The 27,998-nt window shown below is 36.6% G+C and overlaps 1 protein-coding gene across 1 annotated transcript; it reads right to left on the reverse strand.

Moving 5' to 3' along the window:
• Positions 1-1,585: 1,585 nt before the first annotated feature.
• On the reverse strand, positions 1,586-27,987 carry LOC116995406 (cullin-associated NEDD8-dissociated protein 1-like). The gene is given in 19 exon segments (XM_033058112.2): positions 1,586-4,857; positions 5,808-5,915; positions 6,136-6,300; positions 6,410-6,579; positions 8,228-8,257; positions 8,260-8,319; positions 9,079-10,215; positions 10,218-10,571; positions 11,208-11,349; positions 11,991-12,283; positions 13,339-13,484; positions 13,983-14,088; positions 14,173-14,429; positions 14,837-14,960; position 16,105; positions 16,712-16,865; positions 23,490-23,602; positions 23,604-23,634; positions 27,830-27,987. Coding segments are annotated over 19 exon segments (3,684 nt in total). The 5' UTR covers positions 27,898-27,987; the 3' UTR covers positions 1,586-4,632.
• Positions 27,988-27,998: the final 11 nt, after the last annotated feature.

Below are 27,998 nucleotides of genomic sequence, written 5' to 3' on the forward strand. Positions count from 1 at the left end.
TTTGTTCAGTTAAAGAGAAGAAAGGCTGGATGTTGAATGGAAACTAGAGTCATGTAGAACTGGGGCTTTTTAAGTCTCTTATTAAGAGAGAGGTGGAAAAGAGTGAATTGTGAATTTCTTCTATAGGAATATCTTTACTGCACTGAACCAAGTGACACAGCTTATTTCCTAAAGTCTTCAGCAGCTTTATTAAAATGATTCATAATTGTCAAGTGGGAAAAATCCACCTAAGAAGAGAAATAATTACTGCACAATAAAAAAATTAACAAAAATGTAAAAAAAACCCCAAATATAAACTCCTTCAGAATAAAAGTATTTTCAAAATTACTACACACTTTAATCAAAATACTCTTTTTAAGAAGAAGCAGGGAACAGAAATTACCCCTTTACGTTCTGGGATCACAAGCCACCATTTGCCAATTACTTTTTTCTTTCCCTTCTCCATTTCCTAGTCTTCAAAAATATTAAAGGTAGAACACAGAAAAAAATTATTTTAAGTTAAAATAATGCCACTTTGGTTTTGTCTCTTTCTCAGCATGTTTTAGTTGACATATTCTAGCCACTGTCCATATTATTCTCAGAAACATGCGTTTTTTTTTCTGTGGTTCAGTGCCATGTTCTAAACCACAACACACAGGTGAACATCAGCAAAAACCCCTTGTTTGTTTTGAGGGATAGATATCCTTACTGAAGAAAGTTTTCTCCTCATTAAGATTATATAGAAATATTAAAACCTCACGGGGTGGAAACAAATCTAAAGAAGTCAAACTTCTTATCATGACAAAATTGCCCATTCTCAGAAAAGCCTCATTTGCAGAAAGCTTCCCTGTTTCACCAACACTGCTCATGGAAGATTAACTTAATTCATTATTCTTAAGAACTCCCTCCCCAAACTCAAATACAAGGAAAATTATAAATACATACTGATGAAGGTGGATTTTATGAGAGTTATAACTATACCCAAGAGTTATTTCAGGGCAGGGAGTAATACTTGCTATCAGAATTGCTAACTTCTCATGTTCAGTAGTGCAGCACTCAAATCTTCCCATCTCATAGCAAGGAGGAATCAAAGAGAGGGAAACAAAATAATAAACTGACTAGTATTTTTCATTTTATCAGAGTTAATTTTAAGAACAGCAACAACAAAACAGACATTTTATCTGCAGTTTAGAGCAACAGGGAAATAAAACCCAGAGGCTGCAGGTTTAACTGTTTGATATTTGGCAGAAACAAGCATTATTTCAGTCAGAATGATCAGAACTCACAAAATAAAAATAACACACACACACACATCCAAGGCCACATGTTACTTTGCTTTTAAAAGAGGAGTCAACAGAGGGGAAGTACCAGTAAATATGAGAACAGCTGCTAAATCCCTACTACTAAGTCCACCAGTGCAGGGTGAACTTGTTCTGAGCCTCATTATTGAGAACATCTGTTAAGGCAAATACAATAGGAGCAGATATGGGTTTTTAATTAATATCTTCAAGTTGATGAAATTTCAAAATGATCCTTCAGATGAAGGAAGCAATGCTGTTTACATGCCTATGTGCTGCTTTGTACACCTCATAAAAATACAACTGGAAGTAGTACAGCGCTCTTTATTTTGCCAACTGCTATATTAGATGCCATACTTTGAAGGAAAATCATATAAAAAATAAATTTACATGATTGAAGTGCAGTGTTCTTGAAGTACTTGTAGGTTTAAATTTATCATTTCAGAAAAAAACCCTCTTGTAAGGATGGCAAGTTCTTCCACTGAAAACCAGAGCATGAAGTATTTTTGAGATACAAAAATATTTTAACCCAAGAATCTACAATGCGAGGACTGGCCAACCATTTTTATATCACGCACAAGCCTGTTAATTGGTCTCAATTGTCTGTGTGCAAAGTGATGAAAAATACTAGAGTACTAATTTTACCAAATATCCTAAGAGCAGCCTTTCAGAATGCCGCTTTTGTTTTAGTGAGAGAAATCTTCTATTTCAGTTTCAAATATTTAGCATTTAAAAAACAGCTACAGGTATTCCTGACATCTTCTGTAAGAGAATTACATGAATGTAATTGATCTAAAGCCATAAACACACCAGATTTATAAATACTTGAATATACAGAGGGAAAACCAAATAAAACTTTCAATCTAGTGATCCAGTGAAAGTGAGTGGAATTTCAACACCTAACATTTTTTTAACACTAATAAGTTATCTCAATAATTATGGTGCAGTTACAATCTTTATGAGTTTGTCTTCCCACATCACCAGAATAACTGACTGCTACGTGGACAAAACCACACTCAGAATTTCTGCAATTTACAGGGAAGACTTGGTTTTTTTTATGTTCACACCTGCTTCGTCAGTGGTCAAAGTGAAGACTCCTCTTCTGCAAGAAAGCATTCACTAAGTAATAGAGCTCAACCCTCCTTTCTGTCCTAAGCTTGCTCCACTGTAATGCACTGTACAACAAAGTGAAGATGATCTGCCTCCACCACATCAGGTGTTTGTTATGGTAGCGCATAAGCACACACAGATCTCTCAACTACAAATACTCTGTTCACTTACCACTGTCACCTACTCCCTTTTCCTATTTTAGCCTCACAGTTGATGTTTATCACACCATTCTCACATCTAACTTTAGATCTATAAAATATTTTAATATACTCTGAAAACTTAATGCAAAAAGTTCAGATTAGTCTGACAACTAATTAGCACAACATTCTTAATTAGGAGGCCTGTATATTGCTGCAATTGAAGTAGATGAGTTATACAGTAAGATAGCATATACCTAATGCACACTGCTTTTTCTACTGCATGGTTTCTCTCTAGTCATCCCACTCCTTTTCATGACATTTAGATATGTTTTGTATGTTTAATCTCATTTATTTCTACTTCTAAAAGACAATTGTTACATTAGTATGAAGACTTTGGAGACAGAGAAAGCTACATTTTCAAAAATTTCTACAGCATTAGAATTGTTACTATTGAATGAGTTCATAGACTTCTTTGTTCAGGTCCTTCTAATAAAGTAAAATGTACCAGTATCTCCTCTGTTTTTCCCAAGCTGCAAGCATGTAAAGTGAAGATTTTGCCCCCAAGCCCCAATGCTCACAGGAAACTGTCTCTGAGGTTATAAAAATGAATGCTTTTTAAGTCTCGTAGCAGCTTATGCCACGTACCCACATAACAGGTTTCCAAAATATCAAACTAGCTAAAAAAATATCAGTTAACTAAAAAAATTCAAATTCATATCTGACTTGGAAAAAAAACCCAAGACAACTAAGCAGTTGCATTAAACAAGTAATGAGGCAGTGGTTCTCCATCTTTTTGTTATTAAATTCCCAAATCCAGTTCATTGTGGGACTGACAGGTATCCACTTTGGGTCCATGTCTAAATTACCCAGTGTATCCACTGAAGAATGCCTTCTTCTGTTTGCTCTCTATCACTCTCCAGCCTTTTGGCCATTCCCTGTTTCCTGTTTTCTCACCAGAATACTGTATGACACTTGCAGCATTGCAGTCTACAGTGGTCTCATGTGCCAGAACAAAATTATGGTCTGGCAACACTTGTCTAGGTCAACACCATGTATTAGTGCCTTAACAAAAGCTGTCTGATGAAGAATAGGAGAGAGAATCCACTGAAGAAACTTCCTTCATACTTTTGTACAAAAGCAAAGTTGAATCCTGAGTTCAGGAACCACTGAGCAGCTTGTTTTCTCTGCTCATTTTATCTCCACCTTCCTTCCAATCTTATGCTTTGTCCATCTCAATTGCAGTGGATTCAATCTTTGGAATGAAAACCCATGAAAACTGCAGAAATTGTCATGTTTACTGTAAGAATATCTGCAGGGTCCTATTACTGGCATTTAAAAAGCTGGATTAAGACGACAAACCTTCATTCATCCCTTCCTGTATGAATGGCCTGTATATCAAAATACCTGAAAACTGCACTGATACAGTAGAACTTATTTTAACTTGCATTACGAATAAACTGCACATGCTGTTTTACAGACAATATATTTTGTAAACTTGTTCATGCAAAATTAGTGTGCACAACAGGGATATTGGTTTTCTAATCCCCACATCTGTAAAAATGACATTTATGTCTGCTCTTTCTGAACTGTGCCCAAACTCTCTTTTTAATATAATAAATCTTACACATAATTCGTCTGCCAGCCAAACCAATTTATGAAGCTGAAACAAAAAAGAATAAAAAGTTATACAAAAAACATGGTGCACCTGGACACTTGATTCCCACCTCCCCCCCAACTTTTCTGTTTACAAGTAGAAAGAATGAATAAAAGAAAAAAAAAATCATGGTCACAAAATTTCGACATTTTAATCCTAAACATTACAGGGCAAATGGATGTTGGAATTCATTTCCATACACCATGAGTCAACTTTTTAATTCCCAAATGTGGCCAAATCCACTAAAACAAGAGTGGTTAAACTCTGGACTATGGAAATTTATTTCTGGAATAAATGCTAGAAAAGCAATTATGGGAAAAGCCAACTGTCTCCATAAAGGTAAATAAAGTGGAACAATGTGTAGATTAGATACTTTTTCTGTTTCTTACTCATAACCTGTCAATTCAGTGCATCATATGGTTCAACATAATGGTCCCCATTAGACAAACATCTAACTAGTGTCCATTGATTCCAAGTTAGTGGATGATGAATCTTTTTGGATACTTTCAAAGATGGCTGCCAGCTCAGGGTTAGAGCTTATCTGTGACTGAAATTCACTCATTAGTGGACTCTTCTCTGCTTCTGGAATGGTCAGAAGTGCTGCTACAGCTCTCATTGCAGATCGTTTTAGTTCATCTTGCTTTTCAAACTCCTGTTTCACTGAGTTCGCCTTTACCTACGGAAAAAATTAAAACATGCTTGAAACTTTACTCAACCCTCCCTCTATACCAATCTTAAAAAATGTACCTTAAAAAAACATATTTTCTCTCAAAATTATCAAAGCTCTTTAAAAAAAAAACCAATCAAAAATACCCCCAAATATCTTTTTAGGAGAATTTTTACCATCAGTTTACAAATAGACTGAAGGTTCAACACTGCAAGGTAAGCAGAAAAAAGTCATAAGCTGCCGAGTCAATCACTAAACCAAAGCAACTACAGCAGCCAACCTTTAGTTAGTAAGGTCAGTAAATTACTTTAAACTACTATTATCACAGTACTCCCAGCTTACAGAGAACAGAACTTTTTTAAGAAGTTGACCTTCATTAGAGTAATATAGCAGACTAGATTAATGAAAAAGCAAGGTAAATCAGGCAATAAATGCCTATCAGAGCATGCAGGTGAATCAAGACCAGAGCAGGAATGGAAAGGGACCAACTACAAAGATCCATAATCCTGTAATATAAATGAAGAGGTGGGATAAATGACAAGAAGTCTAACAAAACCAGGACCACTTTAGACTGCCTTCATCAGCCAAATATTTGCCTGAAACAACACCATCATAAGCCAGAAAAACTCTCAGTATTCCAGTTTCACTATTTATAATGAAGTGAGATTTACAAATTGCCCAAGTGGCATCTAAATTTTCAAGGAACAAAAGAAAAGGCATCAAAGAAACAGAGGATTTTTTAAAAGAAGCTTACAAATCTACCTCTCCACCTGTAACTTAAATAAATTTAACACTTGTACAAAGATCCATTAATTTCTATCTAATTATCCTGCCTACCACAGCTTATCAACTATAACTCAGGAAACGCTGCTGCAGCAGTACAGAGGTATTCTTTCAACACAAGTTCATTTATATTTCTCTAAGAAAACAAAATAATGAACTTAAAGAAGCTGAAATACCTTAGTTGTACATGTAGCACGCAGAGGTTCGACGAGCCTGTCCAGTCTCTGCAGCACCGCACTCGGACAAAGCGTAGACAGCCTCACTAACATTAAAAATGTCAGCATCTAGGGTGAAGAAAAAACCCAGTTCAACAATAGTTTTGCCTGGCACATATATGGAGATGTATTTCCACGATGCTGTGTAACCTTTTGAACAGTCACACTTTTAAGAAATGTAAATGTAGTGAAGTATTTAAGCATATGAATAATATTTTTACCATTTCAGTCTATTCACTGTTTGAAATACTTTGACAGAGTCACTGCTCAGAGAAAAATGACAGCTAACCTTAATATCATAGTGATCCTTCAGACCATCTTCAACATGGTTTAAGAATTCAAATATATCTAGTCTATCCAAACAGCTATCCAATAGAGTATACATGCACTCAAAAGCTGCTTTCCTTATGTCCAACCCATCATCAACTGTATGCTTAAATGGTCCCATTTCCACCTGTCAGTGAAAAAGAAAAAAAAAAGTTAAGTAATACACTTCTTCTAAAAAGTAATTACTTACACACTTCTACTTACATATTTAGCATTGTTTATCTCAGTTAACTTACCTCTCTGATTAATTCCTTTCTGACTTTTGTTTCATTGTAAAGATGAGGAAGCACAGTATCTAAGAGGTCCCTTATCAAAGATGGTTTATTGTGGGCAGCTGAATTAAATGTCACTAGGGCTACTCTCCTGACATTGAGATCTGGGTCCTCCAGAGTTTTCAGAAAATCACCTGCAATCACATACAGAAAGAAAGCAACGTATGAGGATATTTTTAATTTGCAACTTTAAAAATATCTTTGCTTAGTTTCAAAAATATGTACTTAGAGCAGGAGTTATTTTAATGTGAGAAACACCTGCTATTTCAGCATGATTACACAAATAAAGGATTATAATTATATGAAAGTACTAATATAATTGATATATAGTATTTCATATAATGAAACAGTAGTAGAAGAAATACCACCAAAATAAATGGTCATCATAATGGCATATAAACTTTTTTTCTGAAGATATAGCACGTAAATTAATGAAAATTACATTAACCTTTCCTTTTCTCCATTTATTAAAATTCTCTCAAAATATGCATTAGAAAACCAATTGCAATTTCTGCAGTTCGGAATTTGAGAACTCCACTGAAGGAAACTATCGACATTTGATTTTAACCCTCAAATTGGCATATATTGAAAATGTCTAAATACTGTAAAATAGGCCTACTCAGAATATATTAATGTAGCACTACCTCTCCCATCCCACCCTACCTTTGGGCATTTTAAATTAGATTTTTCTGTACTTCTACAATATAGCCTTGTTAAAATACATGACATGAATTTATCCTCAATGTTTGTGAAGTTGAACTAGCGACTTTTCCATGAGGAATGGACATTTTCTAAGGAGAAAACCATCAAGGTGTAAAAACAAAGTGGGTAACAAAACTCAAAATTACTGAGATTTTAAATGTACTATATACTGATAGCTTTTTGATTGAATAACAATAAATATTTCCAGAAACCAAAGGGGCAAGGCAGCTTCAGTGGGAGGGGAGAAAAACCTACAAGCATAATTTTTGAATATATTACTTTTTAAAAAAAGTTAGCAATGAAAATAACATGCAGTAAACTGACTTCATTTCCTATAAATAAAAACCTTGCTCTTCACAAAACTTTATGCTTTAAAGGATAATTTTTTCCCTCCTATTAGGTTAAGAAGCATAGATGATCTTTTACAGATCTTTAGACGTATAATTAATCAAGCATAAAACATTCATAAATACTAAAAAAATCCACAATACTTTGCTATACAAATGAGAAAAGAAAAAGAAAAAAGCCACAGCATTACAGAAGTCTTTGTCATAATAATATTACACTAAAAGCTCTGATTAACTTATCCTTGTATAAAAATACACAATCCAAATGCTTTCAGACCACAAGCATTATAGAATCATAACAACCTCTATTTACAATTCAAAAGTGGTAATACTTAGAATAATTCACACAAGCAGACATGTTTTAAGTGACTGAATGTCAAGTATTTCCAAGATCACACTTCTTGATAAATATAGCACATCTTACTACATCAAACTGATATAATTTGTCAAAAACAGGAAAGGAAATCAGCTTTTAGGTCCCAACCTAAAAAACACTAGCTTCTTTATTACCCATCACAAAGCAATACACAGAATTTTTACTGCTCAGAATTCAAATAAATTAGTGTTAAAATAAATAATTGGTACTATGGAAATAACTTGTAACTCTTCCAAGTTATCATAGCAGCTAATTCTAGTATCTTCAAAATATTATTTCTGGTAACACAAAAAAAAAATTTAAATGTAATTCTCTTGCCTGATAACACAGAAGTTGTCAGATAAGTAGAGTACTTACCTATGCAGTTCTTCAAGAGTGGGTCTATTGTGGATGATCGGAAATAGTGAACTTAACAGCAGTAACCACTGAACTTCGAGCATATGAGGACCCTAATATGAAACAAAAGTGTGAACATGCAAGATTAAAACAGAACAAAAGAACCTAAATCATGTTCAATGCCACTCATTCCACTTAGACTTCTACTACTCTTAAGAACAGCAAACAAGAAATGCTGTATACTACTATCAATGCAATACGTAACTCAAATCTATGGATAGAACATTTTAAACAGGGGGAAAATATCACAGCATTTTAATAAGCATGTAATGTCATCTCCTATAGAAAATTTGAGCAACAAGCCTATTAAAACAGATTATTTATGATCACACATGGGCCTACAAAAAAATTTTTCCCTTTACATCAGAAGCATGTGAAGAGAACACGTGACACTGTTCTTGATTTGAGACTGATTCATGAATTATGCACAAAGATCCTTCTAATTCTTAAAAACTTCAGAATCCTTATCTGAAAATTAGGAACACAGTAATTTACACCAAAGGTCTAAATGCTCCAATTATTTGTTAATTTGTCCCTTAGCCATCCATGCTCTTTCCCCTTCAAGCTTATAGCTCTTTCTTAAACATAACATTGTTAACAGAAATAAAAAGCCTGAAGGCAGAAAACAAGTGATTCTTGTTGTGTATGACTAAACTTCTAGTAAAAGCAGAAAACCTTAACCTTCCATTGTTGGGGGAGGGGAGCAAAACTTCAAGACACAACATTTAAACAAATAAATGAAAAACTAGATCAATTTAGTAACAGGTATCATAAAGCCATCTGCTCCAATACATACATGCATTACCCCTCACCTGATGCCAAGTACCCCTTGAGTCGTGGAAGCAGAGTCTCTGGGTCTATCAACGTAAGCTTGCCCAAGCATTCAGCAACAACATTCCTTGTACCCTCTTCTGCACATTCACAGTGTTTCAGGAGTAAGGCCCAGATGTTCTCAACATATGGTTTGAGACCAATCACGGACGCAGAGCTAATTATTTCTTTCAAGGAATGCAGAAGAAGATATTGCCTCTTGGGTTGACTGGTTATTTCTTGTAGGACAAATGGCAGATACTCAGGAAGATTGCCAACACTAATACTGCCTAAGGCATATGATGCTGCTGACTTGACTTCTTCACTGGGAGAAGAGAAAGCTTCCAGTATTACAGACTTCAGCTCGATTTGTCCACTTAAGTCAATGTGATGCCCAACTTCCCCAAGAGAAAGCAAAGCCAAAAGACGAATGGAATCTGTGGACCTGGAGTTCTTAACATCTTGAATGAACTGACCTACAACAGCCGGTCCTTCCTTAGGGCAGGCTCGAGTAAGGGCAGCAACACATTTGGCAATGGAATAGTAAGACTGCTTGTGAGTAAGTGCTGTGCTCTGTGAGTACACTGGACCCGTTAACATGCGCAGTAAATCCATATAGCCTAAATTATTTGTACCAGTCACAACCAAAGCTTGGAAAAATTCTAGCATGGCACTAAGTGCTCCACCCTGCAGTAAGGGTGATCTTACCAGCCCAATAAGTTCATTGAGAATGGAGCCACTAATCTTTGACAGGGAGGAAGGATATACTTTAGCCAGCGTTGTCAGAAAACTGATGGCCATCTGTGATACGTGCATATCACTTTCGCTAATCAGAGGTGGAAGCTCATCCAGGACTGCATCAATCATGGCAGCTGTCAAGCTGTCACTGTAATTCTTAATTAAAATATCTAGCGCAGAAAGAGTGCCCAGCTTCAAAGCTCGCTGGTTCTTTCTCAAAAAAGAGGCAAGAATAGGAACTCCTTCCCCAAGGATTGGTCTCAAATCTATCTTCAAAGGAGAACCAGCAATCAGTGTCATGGCCTTCACTGTAGTTAACCTAGTGATCTCATTCTTCAGTCTCTCCAGAAAAATCTGAAGTGTACTAGGCAGGTCTGAGCCTAGACTGTCACCAAGGCTACAAAGATTTGACCCATGCAAGATATTGCCCTTTCTTTCACCTCCTGATCAATGTCTGCAGCCTTTAATCTCTTGATTGTACAAGTAAACAAATCTTTGATGTAAGGAGTAGCATCAAAGGAAGTAGGCTGGTCTAAAGGTCGAATAACCTTCACAAGTTGTTGGGTAACCAAAAGTGCCTCTGATGTTATCTTGTAAAATGGGTCACCAACACAAGCTACAACTGGAGGTACCAATGCTTGAACATGAGGATGAAAGACTTGGGGAGAATGATTGCAGAGGATCACATACAAACAGGACAAAGCATCAATCTTCAGATTAGAAGAACTTGATTTGTCATTCAGTGAAAAAATTATTCCTGGAAAAAACCAAAAATATATTTTTAGGGTAGATATTTATAGAGTCTGCTAGAACATTCAAAATTTCCAAAGGAAGGTAGCTATACTGAATTCATGCTTCTGGTCCCCATCTTTCTGAATGCTTCCAAACTCCTTTCATCACTTTATTCAACCAATTAGCTTTTAAGCTTCCTCTGTCAAAAGACATGGGTCATTCAATTGGTTTATGAGATACTTTTCTTAATAATAAGGAAATTCTGAACCTTTAGCATTTCCAACCTTACTTTTTACTGTTACTTCAAATTTCAACATTTTAAGTTTTAAAAGCTAAACTACGGAAAATATATTTCTCTATTCAGATAGAAAAGAATGCAGTTTGACTTTGTAATTAAGAATCAAATTAACTTTTTTTTAATAAAGAAGAAAAAACATCAATCTTCTTTTCAAGATTAATGGCAATACATGACTAAAATATTTATATGGATATACATAAATATGGATACACATAATAGCTGATTATTTTGCCATTTTCTTTCAACAAAAGCCGCTCCAAAGCTTTTGGAAAAAACACAGTCAGGACTTAAATATTTTGATGTTTCAGAACTCCCCATACCATTTATTAGTAAGTATTTAAGTTAATGCTGTGTTTCTCATACCTGGTACAAGCACAGGAACATGTTGTGTTAGGGCTCCAGGTAACACATTTACTAGCTCAGTCAGCATGTTAAAGCAGCACTGACGAGTCTTCACACTTTTCTCCTTCATCTGTTTGTGCAAGGCTTTAACTATGTTGGGAACCTGTAATCATCACATATCTGTTAACTGATTCAATAGCTGGCATTTCTTTCATTATTGATCACAGGGGGATATAAAGAAATATGTGTATCCTAACTGCTGATTTTCTACAGAACTAGAGACATTGCAGAAACACTGGAAATAGATTCAAAATAACTGCTTTAAAAAAACAGTAATTTAGCTCTGCAAAGGTGAGTTGCATTAATAAAACTGTAGAGAGCAACAAGTCACCTAAATAACTGACATAAAATAAGTTTTTCAGCATTACCCTTTTTATTCTGAAATAAAATGTGTTGCAGCAGATCAAGTTTTATCTTGACCATTAGTGCTTATGTCTGGATACAGAACACAAAAAGTAACTTTTGCTTTGGCAATCTGGCTGAATAACATGGACATGCAACTTTTACAGATGAGTAAACAACTGAAATTAGACAAGCACATTTGTATGAGTCAATTCAGTTTGTAAGACTGCTGCATTTTTTTGGGCCAGTTTACCCAGCTTGCTCTCTATGTTAGTGCTACAGGAATAAACGCTAACCTGCACATGAAGAAAGCATGATAAAGCACATTGAATGAACTATCCTTATGAACAGGGTGCAATTTCAACATGTCTTCTCAAAGATAACAAAATTTTTACAAATAACCTGACTCTGAAGCATTGTCAAAGGTGTCTCTCCTTGTTCCATTGCATCAGGATCACAAAGCCAACTTTGCACAGGTCGAGTTTGTTTTAAAAGAGAAAGATATGCATGAAAAACATCTGCTTTAACATTCTCTTCACGTTCTTTGAATCTGGCTATTAAAGCAGGAGATACAGTTTTGTAGAATTCTGGAAGCATTTCGTGTCTTGTGCTAACCACAGCATCCAGACATTTAGCAGCTGCACGTCTCACTTTCCAGCTCATGTCATCATCATCACTATATTCATCATCACTCCCTTGAAAAAATAAATTATACATATGTTCAAGTCTAGACAAGCAAAGTACCAAGTTTTATTTTAAACAATTAAAAAGAACGCGCTTTTTAAACAATTAAAAAGTAGAGATCTTTGCATAAGACACACAAAGAAATAGTTTCAGAATTACATTAAAAATCATGCATATAAAAAGCCTTCCAAACAGCCTAACTTGCAATTCTCAGCCAATTTTTTCATGCTAGACTTCCACACATATTAATTTAAACTGCAACTAGGAAAAGGAGGTCCCCATCATATTTCCAACCTGACTACTGATTTAAAGCATATTCTTCTCTATTCATGACAGGCAACAAAGCAATAGTGAATACTAGCTGATCAAGATTCAACCAATTATTTTGTCTCCTTTCTAGGGGTAAATGAACCCATACAGTGTCCCCAAAAAAACAAAAAAGTGTAAAATAAGCAATTTAGATTTTTCAGGTGTTAAAGCAACAATTATGCAGCTCACTCCTTCCTTAAATAATGAGAATTTTATGCCCTCAGTTCAGACTACTTGTGTGTCAAGTTTTCCCAAAGCTTACATCTGGCAATGTTTGCCACCATATTAACAATAAAATACCTTATGCCTTTCAGTCTGAAACCCTTTTATCCTACCTAAAAATACTGAGTCAATTTCAATCTATTCTGATTTTATGCATTAGGTACCAATATATTACAGTGGAAAGTAGTGAGAAGCCTTTCCCAAGCTGTATATGTATTTTCAGGTCATTACCTGATGTTCTTACTTTAGTTATATCATGCCACATGCTTCTGCCTTTTCCACCTTTCAAGTATTTTAAAATAATTGTCTTGTATTTTATGTTAACTCTTAGAATTTCTGATCTCCAGCAACATTCTATACTTTTATTCCAAGAAGTGAGTTCATTAGCCACGTTTAAAAGAGGTACAGAATTGGAACGAAGTACACAAGTTATTCAAATGCTGGTACTCAGGAGTATTACTACCCATACCAATTTTCTCAGATGGGTGCAGGATCAAAAGCTCATGCTCTCCCCCAAACCAAAAAGACAACATACCTTGATCATCATCATCACCACCATCAGCATCCATAGCATTTTCATCTTCATCTTCATCATCATAATTGTAATTAGGATCGTAAGTAAGATATTTAAGACAAATGTTTATAATAGTAGATACATGAGGATAAACTTCTTTAGGACACCTGCATAATATAAAAATACAATCAATGTCAAATTAGTTCGAAGCACTAAAACAGTCCTAAAAGATTTCATGTTGCATACTGTACTTTGGGGAGAGTAGTTAAGACAACATCAGTGCATCCATCTGAACTACAGAAATTCGAAGGGAAGGTCAGAAAGGGCAATGCCACTTTGTAACAGGATCTGCTAGACTAGAATGTTGCAAAGGACTCAGATATGCCTTTGGATACAATTTTTTATCACCACTGTGAGACACAAATATTATTAGAATACTTCACACCTCTTGTTTGCCAAGTAGCAATGGCACAGTAGAGAGTTTGTAAAGTACAGACTTAACATACTACTTAAGAGTTGAGTTACAAGATAGAGTTGTAGGAACTGTTCCAGCTCAAAGCTTGCAAGAGTATTTTGTATGAAGGAGGCTGTCTCATGACAACTTACAACCAAATGACACACTATTATATCTTAAGAAAGCTGAAACAGTACCATGAATGACTTACCTCCTAACAAAAGATTCAAAGGCTTGAATGCAGTACTCTCGTAGTTCATCATCATCTACATTACAAAACTTTACAACCAAAGGAATTATTTTCTCAAGATATTCACCTGGTAGGAGGAAAAAAACCAGCTAAGTAATTATTCTCACTGAAAAACTTCAAAGTAAAAGATAATTTATATATTTTTTCTTACCTATTCTATGACCTGCTTGCCTACTGATAGCAGCAATACACTGTATATAGGTCCTAGTTGTTGACATGGAATCATTTTTAGACAGCTCTGTCAACAGATGTTCAATGAGGTCAACAAAAACCATATTGCCACAACTCATAACCAGGTGACCAAGAGCAATGATGGTTCTTTTCCTCACAGCAAGTCTTGGGCTGGTCAGCTGGGGGAGCAGACAGGTCAGAATTGAAGGATGGAAGTTAACAAGCAGTCCTCCTTGCCTTAAAACAGACAAAACACAAACTCAAAACCAATTGAATCTAGATAACTTTGTTCATATACTGTAAAACAATCCTTTAAATATTCCCCAAAGATCACAAAGATTCCCATTAAAATTCAGTTTTGGAACTTTTTAAAAAGAGTTTAAAATATATCTCCTCAAAGCAATAAACATTGAAATAAGCTTAAAACTACAGTTCGCAGAAGATTAAATAATAATTGAGCTTTCAATCAATTATCTTCAATACAGTCACTTATCTTTTGCTAAATTAAGATTCATCTATATTTAATATTACCATATTATTTCATATGACTTTGAATAATTTAACTTTTACCATTTGGAAAAAAGAAGTTCAGCTTTTAGGAGTATCTATGAGCATTCACCATCATATAAAGGAGGGATGTTTACCTGCTCAGCATATCAGCCATGATATCCAGTGCCTCCAGCTGAACAGACACATCTTCCTGCTTGGCTATAGCACTAGTGAGTCGCCCTGTGATCTTTTTGCAAACATTAGCTGCTAATGCAGAACCTGAAAGTACAACAAAACCTCAGCATTTCCATATTTAAAAAAAAACAAAAAAACCCAGGTTTTAACACCAGAGATGATGTTTGTGACTATGGAAAGCAACCCAATCTATATAAAGAAGCTTTTTCCACCCAACAAAACAAAGCTTAAACAGCCGCCCTGTTTGCTAATGCCTGCATTAGAACTGAAATGTCTGCATTAGAGTTGAAAAGACTATCTATGTATAAATGTACTGGGTTTCTTGTCCCAGAAGACATACACAGCAGAAGAACACTGCTTTTGGAAGGGCAAGCAATGGAAAGTGAAAGCTACAACAAGTTCTAGAGCAATAAATGAAAGGACTACAGGTAAAAATTAAGGCATTAAACTATATGTAAGGAAAAGCACAGAACTAGATAGAGCCAATTCTAACAGCAAAAAAAAGCAAAACAAAAGAAGCTACTTTAAAAATAAGTACCTGAAAGACTACTGAAACATTTGAGAAGGAGGGGGAATTTATCCAAAGTATTTTAGAAACAAATAAAAATGTCTTTCTAACAATTTCATAGTTCCCCCTTCCTCCAATTGTCTAAAATTGTTTTAAGTAATTATGAGAAGGAACTCATGTCATGGTAACGACTGCCCAGTGGTTAGTACTCATCTTTACCTACATGAAATTCTTCTACTCATGTTCCACGAATTTCAGTGTGAAATTAATACCATTCCAACCTATGGTAAATCTAGTTCACATATATTATGGCTCATTCTTAACTACAACTAAAATGAAAATATAACAAGTGGACAGTCCAATGTGTTACCATGGAGGTTAAGAATAAGAGACAACAATCTGTGTTTGAGTTGGGAGAAAGAAATAACATGTTTATTTTACACTGGGAATATTAATTACATTGATAGACTTTGCTACATTATTGTTTGAGCTTTACCTCCACCCAAAAAATCTCCTTTTGTTTTGTGTAGGCAAACAAAAGAGTAAAATCTTAAAACAACTTACTTAAAATTAGTTATTTATATAAAGCTTATGCATCTCACTGCTGCTTGATAGATGCAAGACTCACATGTCAATTTTCAAAAAGGATATTAAGAGATTTTTTTAAATTCAAGAGACCTCAGTCTCTAAAAATGTAATTTCCAAAGCCTTTTTAATCACCCTCTATTCTCACTCATATCCTATACTATGATATCTGAAAAGCACATATGTAAAAATGTTATGCTATTAACTGATGAGCTGTTCAACATCAGTGTCTCTTTTAGAGGAAAGACTGCCTTAATTTAAACCTGCAGGTAAGACTTTCACTAATTTAACAGGCAACTGTCAGAAACACAAGGTACTTCCCAAAATAGCGCCTAGGAAGCGAGACAAGAAATCAGATGGTTAAAGAAAAATACAGAAGTTGTAAATAATTTTAAAGTTTACTATAAACTAAAGACTAAGATGAGATTTAGCTATTACTACAGTCTAGATGCGTTTATTATTAAAATAGAAGCTTTTTAATACTGAAGTTTATATTCTCTGAGCTTGTTTGCCACATTAATGCAATCTTTCAGTTCAAAAAAAAAGTTCTTAAACTAGTAAAATTTGGCAATAGTCAGAGAAGGAGAAACTGAAAGATTATTTGTGTCATGTTTTTACCTGAAGTGAAACTAGTTCCAATGCTAAATTAACTGAATCCTCTTCCCTAACCCCCCCAACTATTTAATTTTTTGAATTAGTAAATGATACAAGTATATAAAGTCTTTAGTACAAAATGCCTTACCACTGGAAGCTGGGGAAGTTCTCCAATCACAGTTTTAAGACCAATGCTTGAAATGTCACGTAACTGTTCTTTATCTGAAAGCATGTTTGTACAGAGGGTATCTACAATGGTCTCCACTTGATACTCCTTCACTTTACTCACCAGAGGTCCCAGGCTGTATAAATAAGAATAAAATTGGCAACAATATTATTTCAGTATTTTGAGTTCAAGGTTGGTTTTAGTAGCAACACAAAGCAGAATTTTAAAACTGAAAGCCTTCATCTGATTGGACTGATAACTTGCCTCTATAAATCTAGTAACAAAATACTCATTTATTGTATGTTTTTTTATTTGATGCTGGAAATTCATTTTGTATGGCTGTTCTGCTTCAGTCTCAAAACCAGAGCTCCTCTTACTTCTCAGTTCACAACAAGATTTATAACAAAATTAACCTAGCCAGAGTCATCAGTTTACATGCTTGACCATCAGTGCCCACATAATTCACAGATAAGTAAACAATATTCTTAATTACTGCATCTTTATTCTATATAACACTGGATTCAGTCTTGGCTCTGTGGAATAAGACAAACCCAAAATACATCTTCCATCCCCAAACCTGTTGTATGTACCCTTTTTTTCCATGTCCAAGAATTCACAGGGACAAGACCTAATTATTATAAAAAATTCCCAGCAGAAGCAAAAGGCAGAAATCAAGACATGCAAACAGGAGGAGGACAAGAACAAACAAGCTCCTGCACTGAAGCACTATGTGCAACTTATTGCATGACAGTAACCAGAAAGATTCAAAGTTTTGTCATCAGTGGTCTGTCACCACGTTAGGCAAACCTGGAGCTTCTCTTTCGATGGCCATGCTCACAACACCTTAACTCCCATGAATCAGAATAGCATTTCACTTGAGGCACAACACTTAGATTAACACCCAGGAATATGCAATTCCCAAGGAAATCACATCCAGCACTTTCCATGCCTTCCTTCACAAACCATAACCTGGCTTGGTTTCTTTCTCACCTTACCTGCCCTACTCATGTGGTAAAACCTGCTGGAAATACCTGGGGGGTGGGAGGGGGGGAAGGGGAAGAGGCAGCAAAGGCAAAACATATTTGCCAAAACCAGGCACTGAAGTATCACTTACAACTAATTCAGTTTTGTTAATGCAAAGAACTTTGAATGTGACTAATCTGACATTAGTCAAACTAGGGCACAGACATCTGAAACTGATGCTTTATGATCCCAGCAATGCCACAAATTCAGAAATACTGAAACCTACTCAATTTGCAGAGTATTTAATGGCAATTTACAGATAAGGTACAGCATACAGATAATCTCAAGGGAACTGTTAGTTCAGACACTAACTGGTATCTGATCAAAGGTATAGAAAAAAGCCCTTTAAGCGCACAGAAATGGAGATGCAATGGATGGTGTCTCACCTGCTTCAGCAGATCCTGCAAAAATGAACAGCTCCGAGAGAACCCCCTTCCTAAAAAGCAGTCAGACCTCATGCCCTAACCTGACACTGCCCTTTAATTTAGGGAAAGGTACTGTATAGGATTCTTTAGATTCAATTAAACTATCTCTACAGACACTAAATCCCTGAGAGTAGAGAGGGGTTTAGAGGACCACACCCACAATCTATTCTGGTAATTTTACTGCTACAATTATGTTAAATTAATAATGCATTATTAAAATAATTTCTGAACATTAATACTGTAAAGACTTTTTTGCCTCTAACTGAAAAACTCCTGAATTATCTGTACACAAACAGCTCCAAACAGACTATTACTAATTATTATCACTAAAAACACACATACATCTAAGCCATCCCTGTGATCAGTTGAAAATTTTCTCCAGTTGCTGAAAAGCTCACAACTTTCTTCACAACTTGATATGACTCTTGAGTCAAGCTTTCCCTTCACCGTGATTCATTGACACATCTATGTATAGAGTTTCCCTTCAAATACACACCACTGTCCAGACAGTGGCTACTCCACTGCACTGTTGTACCTATCTACTCTTGGTGCATAGTAAATTGTTTTGCAAGCAACACAAGCACAAATCATCCTGAACAGAAACCTATAGAATTCCAAGGTACAATGACTCTATAGTAGTCCAGAGAAATTAAATTCCCTGTGCGTCTCAGTCAAGAGACTACAGCATACAAGGTTAAAATCCCCATGTTTTAAACTTGAACTATCAAACAACAATTGAATTATGATTCTTTCTGATATTTTTCACATGCAACCTATGAGTAATTAAAATAATCACAGCAAAGGTCAGTCAATCAGATTCATCTCAGTTAAGCATCAGAAACACTTTTTTGCTTTTTTGTTTTAAAGGTGACCAAACTACTGGAATGATATTCACACACACTATAAATTCAGTTTCCAGAAAGTATTAAGCCATATTTTACCTGAATCAGCATCTTCAGTCCTATTTATTCAACCTATTAGTTCAGCAAAGCAGACTTAAACTATTCTGAAGTAAATTTTACAAAATATTACCTCAAACTTTTGTGGCCTTCAAATTCAGTAAGTATCACTTATAGACCTTATTATTAGTCTCAGATTACAACCAATCCTATTAGAAATTGAAAATAAACTATAACCATCTTGTATCAAATCAGTTTCTTACTACAAAGCGTTCGCATGCTTGAAGGCCATTTTGGACAGTTTTAAGTGCTCTTCAATCTTTTCCCTTCACTAGCCAATAATTTGTTGCCAGGTTCTCTCAAAGTAAAAGCTCATTCAGCTGCCTATGGAAATGACAGCAACACACAGTCTCCTTTAAGTTACACACATTTGGAAATAAAGGTGTTCACAGAATGGCTCCATATTAGGCAGCTGGACACCAACATATAATCAATTTTAATCTCCAACTAGCATATTTTAACAGCTATGGAATAAGCACATTTATTTACAAGGAAGAACTAAAATTCACCAATTTAAAAAAACCCAAAACATTATTCAAATCACTAGTACAGCATGATGTGCAGTAGTGTATTACCAAAGCACAGAAAACGCTTTGAAGCTGCTGAACTGGATCAGCCACACAGCAGCCAATACATGCATCATCCTGCTCACACTAATGACTCAGACTCACAGCGTCAGCCAGAGCTCCCTACAGTGAACTACTGCCCCAGAGAATTCACTCTGATAAACGCAGAGAAACTACAGTACCACAAGTGAGGAATCACTGAAAGTGCTTACTTTAATCCCACCTTTTTTTTCCACCATAGATAGATTTGGTTATGTTTGGCTTGTTACTGGTTTCAGGAAACATTTCACAGTGTGACCAAGAAAAATTCCTATGTGTAGGTTTAAATGGCAGAATATCAAAGTGTTCAAAATGAGAAACTTTTCATCCTTAAACTGCAACACTGAACACATGAAACAATTAATGTGCAATTTGGGCCAACAGAGCATTACCAAGATTATCAGCAATGAGAAACAAGCAATACCAACACAATACCTAAGCCTACACAAACCACACTGCTTGACTATGCCGGACACACATCATCTCAATAAAGTCACAGGCAGTGTAACTACCACTGCCATAAGGCGCTCAGAATACCATGCCAGACTACACTTACTAGCTGTCAACTACGGATATGCTGTAAGAATAGCATTTTCCACACTGGCTGACAGTAGAACAACCTATCAGTTAAAACAAATTATTCCTTCAAAAAAATGGAGACAACAAAACACATTTAATATTTTGCATGCAATTAACAAAACAAGGTAAATAACCTGCTGTACTGACACAGGTTTCATCTACTTCCTGCAGTAAGAAGCCTTAACAAATAAAACTCAGTTTCCTTTTTGTAGGGTCAAAGATTAGAGTAGGCCAATTTTTACTTCAGGAGTACTAATGCTGCTCATTAATTTTATTTTAATTTAGAAATTAATTGGACAATCATCTTGCAAGGTAGCTACCCAAATACCCACGAACCCAAAAAATGACTTCTGCTTTGCTTTTACATAGTTTATCCCTACCCTAAACCAGCATAATGTAACTGAAAGGAGCAAGAACCAAATCACCAGTGTGCTTTGTGGAGAAAGTAAGAAAAAAATTCATTGACATTTTAACCAACAGAGCTCTTCTTACCTCAAGTGCAAAAGCAAGCAGCGGTTTAAGGCAAAACCAGGAACACTGCTCTCACTTTGTTGCTACACTTGCCTAAAAATAAATACTGCTTTATGGTTGCTCCAGATTGTTTCAAATCTGCTGTGTTCAGTGACCTCGAGAATCAAATCTTCAAAGAGAGACTCTTACGCAAGAGTTTTATTCAGAGCATTTCCACTGATCTACCTGTACAGAAAGTTTACCTACAAACTGTAACACTTTACTCTCTTCCTCAAGGAAAAATCTATCTCAAGCACAGATTGAAAAGTACATGGGTTGTTTAAATCCTCTTCCTATTTAGAGAGAATAAATTGATACTTTAACGGGTCATCAAGGTCTGATGAAAATTACTGCTGGTAGTCTCTAAAGTTTACCACAGCATTTAAATCAAGAGAGATCTAAACACAGTCTATACTTTCCTCAGCTGAAGTGTCAAGAAATCCTTAACAGAAATACACCAGAGCTCCAAATATTAAAAATTTTTAAAAAGCCACGAAAAATATGCTTGTCTGAAGTTCACCTTCCTCAGCGAATCAGACTTACACCCAGTGTTTTAGTAGACGGAAGACTTCAGATCAACTTGAACTGTCTTAAAAAACCTACAGTTTAATATTGTTCAGCCTCTCCTGTCCTTCACTCCATCAATGTTTCTACCAACAGCTGAACTGCAGGACGAAAGCACTAAGCCAGAAGAAAACTAATTCCCTAAACCAATCTGTAACAAAACCAGATAAGAAGCAGCGTGAGAAAAGGAACAAGGAGTACAAGAACAGCAAACAGGAAGCAGCAGCAGCATTAGGCTTAAAACTGTCATGAACTATATTGTGAGTACAAGCTGCTTTAAGAGAATAGTCTAAAAGAGTGGTGGGGTTTTCTTGTTTTCAAAGCATAGCTGCAAGTGATTTGGACACAAACAAAAACCAAAACCGAAAAAAACACAACTTGATGTGTTTCAGAATGTGCACATATCCACCTTCTACACAAATGTTCACAATTCACCTAGAAACTTTTCCATTTTGTTTCCTTGTGCCATTAAAGTAAATTTAACACGGTTCCTTAACATTATTTGGATTTCTTAAAAGCACTCCAAACTGTAAGAGATTCAGTCACATTAGTTAAATCCAAGAGTTTTTACCAATATAACAAAGTAAACTTAAAACTGAAGAACTGTTAATAAGAACAGGACTGGACATGCACACACAGGAAGTCATCTATTTTCTCATTCTCTTCCCTTTGCGAACTTTCTTTAATGTTTTAGTAAGCACTACTTGTAGTTTAGATCCTAAGTTCTAACACTGCCATTGAAGATAGTGATATATGTGTCTACATGCACTAATCTAAATTGAGGACAACTTCAGGATGTACACTAAAAATGAGAATTGCATGTATGCTAAAATATAACTTTTCCACAAAATGCTATCGCACACAAAGGACAATTCTAAGTCTGAGCCAAGTTTCACAACAACATGCTCTTCTGATTGAGTACAAGCAATATGTTTTCAAAGCCATGAAACCATAATGAACTCAAAGTTTGAATTAAAAGAAACACAGTATTTTGTGCTGTTATGAAAAGGAGGTAAGACACATTTTAACAACACTGCATCTCTGGTGACAGTAGTGAAAAAGTAATGACAATTATAGCGCAAATATACCTAATATCGCTAATATGTGAAACTTGACATTCCAACACTTCAGAAGCTGAAGCAAGCACTACTTCTAAGTACATAAGCAGACGTACACACAGGCTTTTTCTGCTTTGCTAGTCTGACAGGGCAAACTACAAAGAATAACGAGCTAAAACAAACTTGGCTAGTCACAATGTGAAACTTCTCAAGCTCTTATGTACCACATTTACTTCAATTCATGGAGTATAAGTAGTGTATACGGAGTATTAAAAAAACCCTGAGCTCACAAACATTCTCACTATATGCCTCTTAAGAAAAGCCCTCTTTAAAGCACACAAAAAGTCAGAATGGTTGAGAACAAAAAGTCATAAGAAATGTAGCACCTCTTCAAAGGGTGCTCTGGAAAAGTCACATCATGTGTAAAGATCAATAAAGTGAGGAAGAGAGGGCAATGAAGCAACAGAAGTCTCTGAAACACAAGTAAACTGCACCCTGATCCCATAAAACATTTACAGTTCCTGTAAAGCTTGTAAAACCATTAACACAGTATTCTGCATGTTAGTGAAGAGGTAAGTTCCCCATTTGATAACCTGAGGCCATTCTCTTTACCATTTCATGTTTTCATCTCTGCTTGAAAACAACTCCAACACTACAATTCTTCCCCTGCACATCATCTAAGGTCTCACCATCAAGTATCCATGTGGCAACTACCAATGAATAATAAGCTTTTTCTACCTATTTATGAATCAAGAATTATCACCAAAGAACAAGTGCATCACTCAAATACTTTCAGCAAGGACTGGATGTGCTATTGGTGCCTGAAACCCCCAAATATTAATTCCCAGTGTCAACAAAACATAGTGTTTTACATTACAACAATTAAGGCAGGTAGTCTACAAGAACAATGCTTCCTTTGTGGACATCAATTTCAGAAAATAATTTTGTATAGCAGTGGTCATTTGAGTTTTCAAAACAGCTTTACATTGCTCAGTCATTATACAACTTCTTTACATCCATAGAAAAACAATACCTACCATTTGACAGCTAAATTTTGCACCTCACCATTTTTATCTTCCAGTAATTTCAAAATCATCTTCACCACCTTTCTTTCACTGTCATCATCCAGCTTGATAGAATCTTTCTGTAGTTTCTGTCATCAAGTCATTAGTAGCCATAAACCTGATAAAAGATGTGAGATAATTATTGCAAAAGGGATATGGGTTTTTCACAGTGCTCAGTTTTCATAATTTGTTATCAAACAAACCACATTTCACATAGAAATATAGTTGTCTGTTTTGTGGTGCAAGTAGCATTTATAAACAGAAAGGAAGAAAAACTGTATTTGAAAATAACAATAACTTTGAGTTAGATCATCTTTCTCTTATGAGAACAGCAACATATTTTACTTACCAACATCTACATTACATTCCACATGATCTCCACAAAGAAAAACTGACACTATCACAGATTTTAAATAGTCCTTTCATAAGCTATGTTGATGTTGCAAAATACCAAGTATTTTAACTTTGTAAAAAAAAATTTATCTCTGCTCTGAGTTTATTTTAAAACAAGTTTCAAGCAATAAGAAACTAGTTTCTGAAACAGTCCTACCATAAAATTCACAAAAGGCAAACTTAATTAAGGAAAGGAGAAATAATAGCTAAGTTTATGTTCCATGTGGTTTTCATTTTCTTGCCTCTGTACAAACTAGCTTGTTTACAGCTCAGAAAACAGCTGATCACATTTATCCAGCCTACAATACAGGGTGCCACTAGTAAAGAACAAAATTTAATTTTTGAGAGATCAAGTAAATAAAATAATCTTTCATATCAATTAATTTACTATTTAATAACAGTCATATCCACCAACAGAAACATACTGAAAAATTAGTTTCCAAAAATATTGCCTTTTATGCCTTCTGTTTCTTTCCTCTCTGAAGTCTGTTTCACAATCCAATTTTCTTTTGTAAGTGCTCCCTCTTCTCAGAAGGCAGCAATACATGTATTACTCAATTACAAATCCATGGGCTTCAGTACCGACAACAATCCCATTCAAAACTCCAAACAAGGGTTTGCAGTTAAACGGTTATGGGTGACATTTGGACTTCAGGCACATCAGCCTCAAGCAGACATCACTTTGCTCAGGTCATGCTTAGAAGGTTATCTCTGCAGTTTGACATGCCAGATACCACTTTTTACTTGAAAACCAAAGCCAAGACTCTGCATAATCTTAATATGCATCACAAATGCCAGATGCCTAACCTCACATAATGGACCTCAACTTGTCCTAGCTTTTAATAATTCCAGTCTGATGGTCTCAAGGTGTTTCTAAGATAAGACCTCATCCCTTTTTCACTCACTCCAACAGTCCCACTGAAGCAAGCCTGCAGTCTGACAGGAACCAGATGTGCACAAAAACAGGCTTGTGGATGCAAAGCATCAGCTTTTAAGCACTGCAATGAGAAAGGCTACTTGGTAAGTAAAGGTAACAGACAGGACCTAAGTTAAGGATATACGTTAAATCACACAGTACAAGAACGCTAAAAACTGTCTCCAGGTTACTGCTGTATTTACCTCCTTTTCTTAAAAACTGAATACCATCCTCTCCACTTCCTTGGTCAATAGCTGAAATTTCCTAGCCCTAGAAATTCATTCCACTCATCACCTACTCGTCAGTTCCTAAGTTAGAGCATGCACATCCTCAGTGCACCAGCAGCTTCTGCACTCAAAGTACAACAGAGTTCTTCTGGTAGACTCCTCCACTGAAACATGCAAATCAATCCTAACACCACCACCCTGTACTCAGAGCAGTCATTCTCCTACTGCAGTGAGGACAATCTTCCCACAGCCAGGACTGTAAACTGCCACCTTACCTGACTGCCCATTTTAGAACTTAAGCCCAAATTTCCACGTGGACAACTACAACTGCAAGTACGTACATCTCCCATGAAGAACATGTTCCAGCTCTGCATCAGACAGGTCAGTTTATCCAAAAAAAGGAGGATTACATTTTACAGTGGACTGCTTAATTGAATGGTAGTTTTACACTCTTGCTCCTGTGATAGCAACAAGATAACTACATTGTCCCCATTCAAACAGACATGATCTAAGAAAAAATGCACTTAAAATTACTAGCAGCTAAATACTATTTTATCCATTATGCAAATACACAGTACACATAAAGTTTCACAAAATGCTGCTTCATAACAGCCAGTTAGTAAAGGTCTATCATCACTCTTTTTATGGTTGTAAAGTTAGATTTTAATCTATGTTAAGAAATTTCTTGTAACATTCAATAATTTCAAAGTTGTTCAAAGCTACTAGAACAGATCATTTCTGAAGTGTGTTCTACTAAATGAACTATATAAGAAGCTACACACAGATGGGAGATGGAAAGTGTTTGCTACAATTGCACTGGACAGGTATAATCTACCCCTTATATACAGAAAGTTTTTAACTCATAAAAATCACTATTTATCACAAATCCACTGGAACTTACTGTAAGTCATCCTCCTCGTAAGTACAAATGGAAATTTCACTTAATCATAGAAACAAATTAGCATGAAAAGAGTAAAAAGTCTTGTAATATTTAGAGGTAAAGATGTTTCAGTCTAGTTTCAGAATTATTTAAAGAAATAGCACAATTTTAGTTTGTCTCTTTTTAGGACTAATCAGTTGGTTTTTTTAATTTCTGAAATTCTAGCCAGAACTCTACAGGTAATATAATGCTACTTAAAATTTGAAAGAAATTGGCATTAAAGTCCCGTATCAAATTTGCAGTCCAGCGCTAAAACACTTTGTCAAAACCTTGTAAGATGATTCAAAACCTAACTCTATGTAATCATCACCTGTTTTCATTTAGATTTTAATATATTAAGAAGAGACTTTGTTTGGATGTCATCTACATTAATCATAAACTAAGCACTGTGATGCTGCAAGCTTATTACGCCTTTTCCCTGTCTGTATTGATATACTCTCATTGACAACAAACTTGAATTTCTGGTTGCCCTCAATACCAAAACAATGTAATTCTTTTTAACCTAATGCTTTGCTAGAGGTACTGTGTAAATGTATTATCTCTGCTGTTTTTTAACTGTTTACTTGTATTATTTTATTTTTTGATATTTTGCATTTTATCTGCTATTAATTTATTACACAGTAAAGAAATGATCTGATGAAAAGTAGTGCTTCTGACAGATCCTGAACTCAAATTAAATTCCAGTCTTGTGCCCATAAGAATTAACTGGATTTCTCTCTATGGATGCAAGGGACAGTACCAAACTACACGAGGAGCATGATTCCCCACTGTCTAAAAGATGCAGCATCCGCAAGGATCTGAGCTTAGGGTCACAGAAGCAAAGAATGGTCTGGGTTAAAGGGAGCTCTGCAGATCACCCAGTCCAACCTCCCTGCCAAGGCAGGGTCACCCAGAGCAGGTGACACAGGAACATGTCCAGGTGGGGTCTGAATGTCTCCAGAGAGGGAGACCCCATGACTCCCCTAGGCAGCCTGTTCCACTGCTCTGCCACCTTCAGTGTAACAAAGTTCTTCCTCCATGTTGAGGTGAATCTCATTGTGGTTTAGCTTATGGCCATTCCTCTAAGTTCTGTCACTGGGCCCCACTGAAAAGAGTCTGGCACCATCCTCTTGGCACACACCTTTAAAATAACTATATGTATTAATGACGTCCCCTGTGTTCTCTAGACTAAATACACCCCAGCTTCCTCAGTCTTCAGTCTCTCTTTTACTAAGAGGGATGCTCCAGGCCCTTTATCATCGTGGCCCTCCACTGCACCCTCTTGAGTCTGCCTGTGCTGGCACTCCCTTCCAGCTTCTATTCGCAGAATCATAGGATCCATGTTTTTTGAAGCTGGGAAGAGATGAGGGAGGTCACCTCACCCGACCTCTGCTGCTCAAGGCAGGGTCAGTCGACAGCTGGTTGCTCAGGGCTTCGTCCCTTCGGCTTCGGAGCATCTGCGGGGTCATGAATTCAGACCTCCACCCTCGCCTGTCCCCACGCGAGTCAGCAAACCCGGCGGCCGCTCGGCTCCTCCCGGCTGCCGGAGATCTCTGCCCACCACGCGTGGAGGCCGCGGCGGTGCCCTCACCGCCGCGCCCCGTCCTTCACGGGCACCGAGGAGCAGGGATCCCCCCACGGGAACTTTCTTCCCGGGGCAGCAGCAGCAGATTCGCGCCCAGCCCCGCAGCGGCGGCGCGGACGGCCCGGGCCCGCGGCACCGGCCTGGCCGCCGGGCACCTGCCCCCGCCCGGGCCGCCGCGGCACCAGGCCCGGGGGCGCGCAGGCGGCCGCAGGGGCAGCGCTGGGCGCGGGGCCGGCGGAGGGCGCGGAGGGGGGCGGCGGCGGCGGATCCTACCTGAAGTCCTTGTCGCTGGATGTCATTTTCTCGAGCAGGTTGGAGATGTGGTACGAGGCGCTCGCCATGTTGACGGACCCGGCCGGGGCGCGGGGGGGAGGGAAAGGAGGAGAGCAGAAGGCGGCGGCGTCTTCCCGACCTCGCCGGCTCCACTTCGCCCGCGGCTTGC

This window comes from Catharus ustulatus, chromosome 4 (assembly GCF_009819885.2).
Source record: "Catharus ustulatus isolate bCatUst1 chromosome 4, bCatUst1.pri.v2, whole genome shotgun sequence".
NCBI classification, from domain to species: domain Eukaryota; kingdom Metazoa; phylum Chordata; class Aves; order Passeriformes; family Turdidae; genus Catharus; species Catharus ustulatus.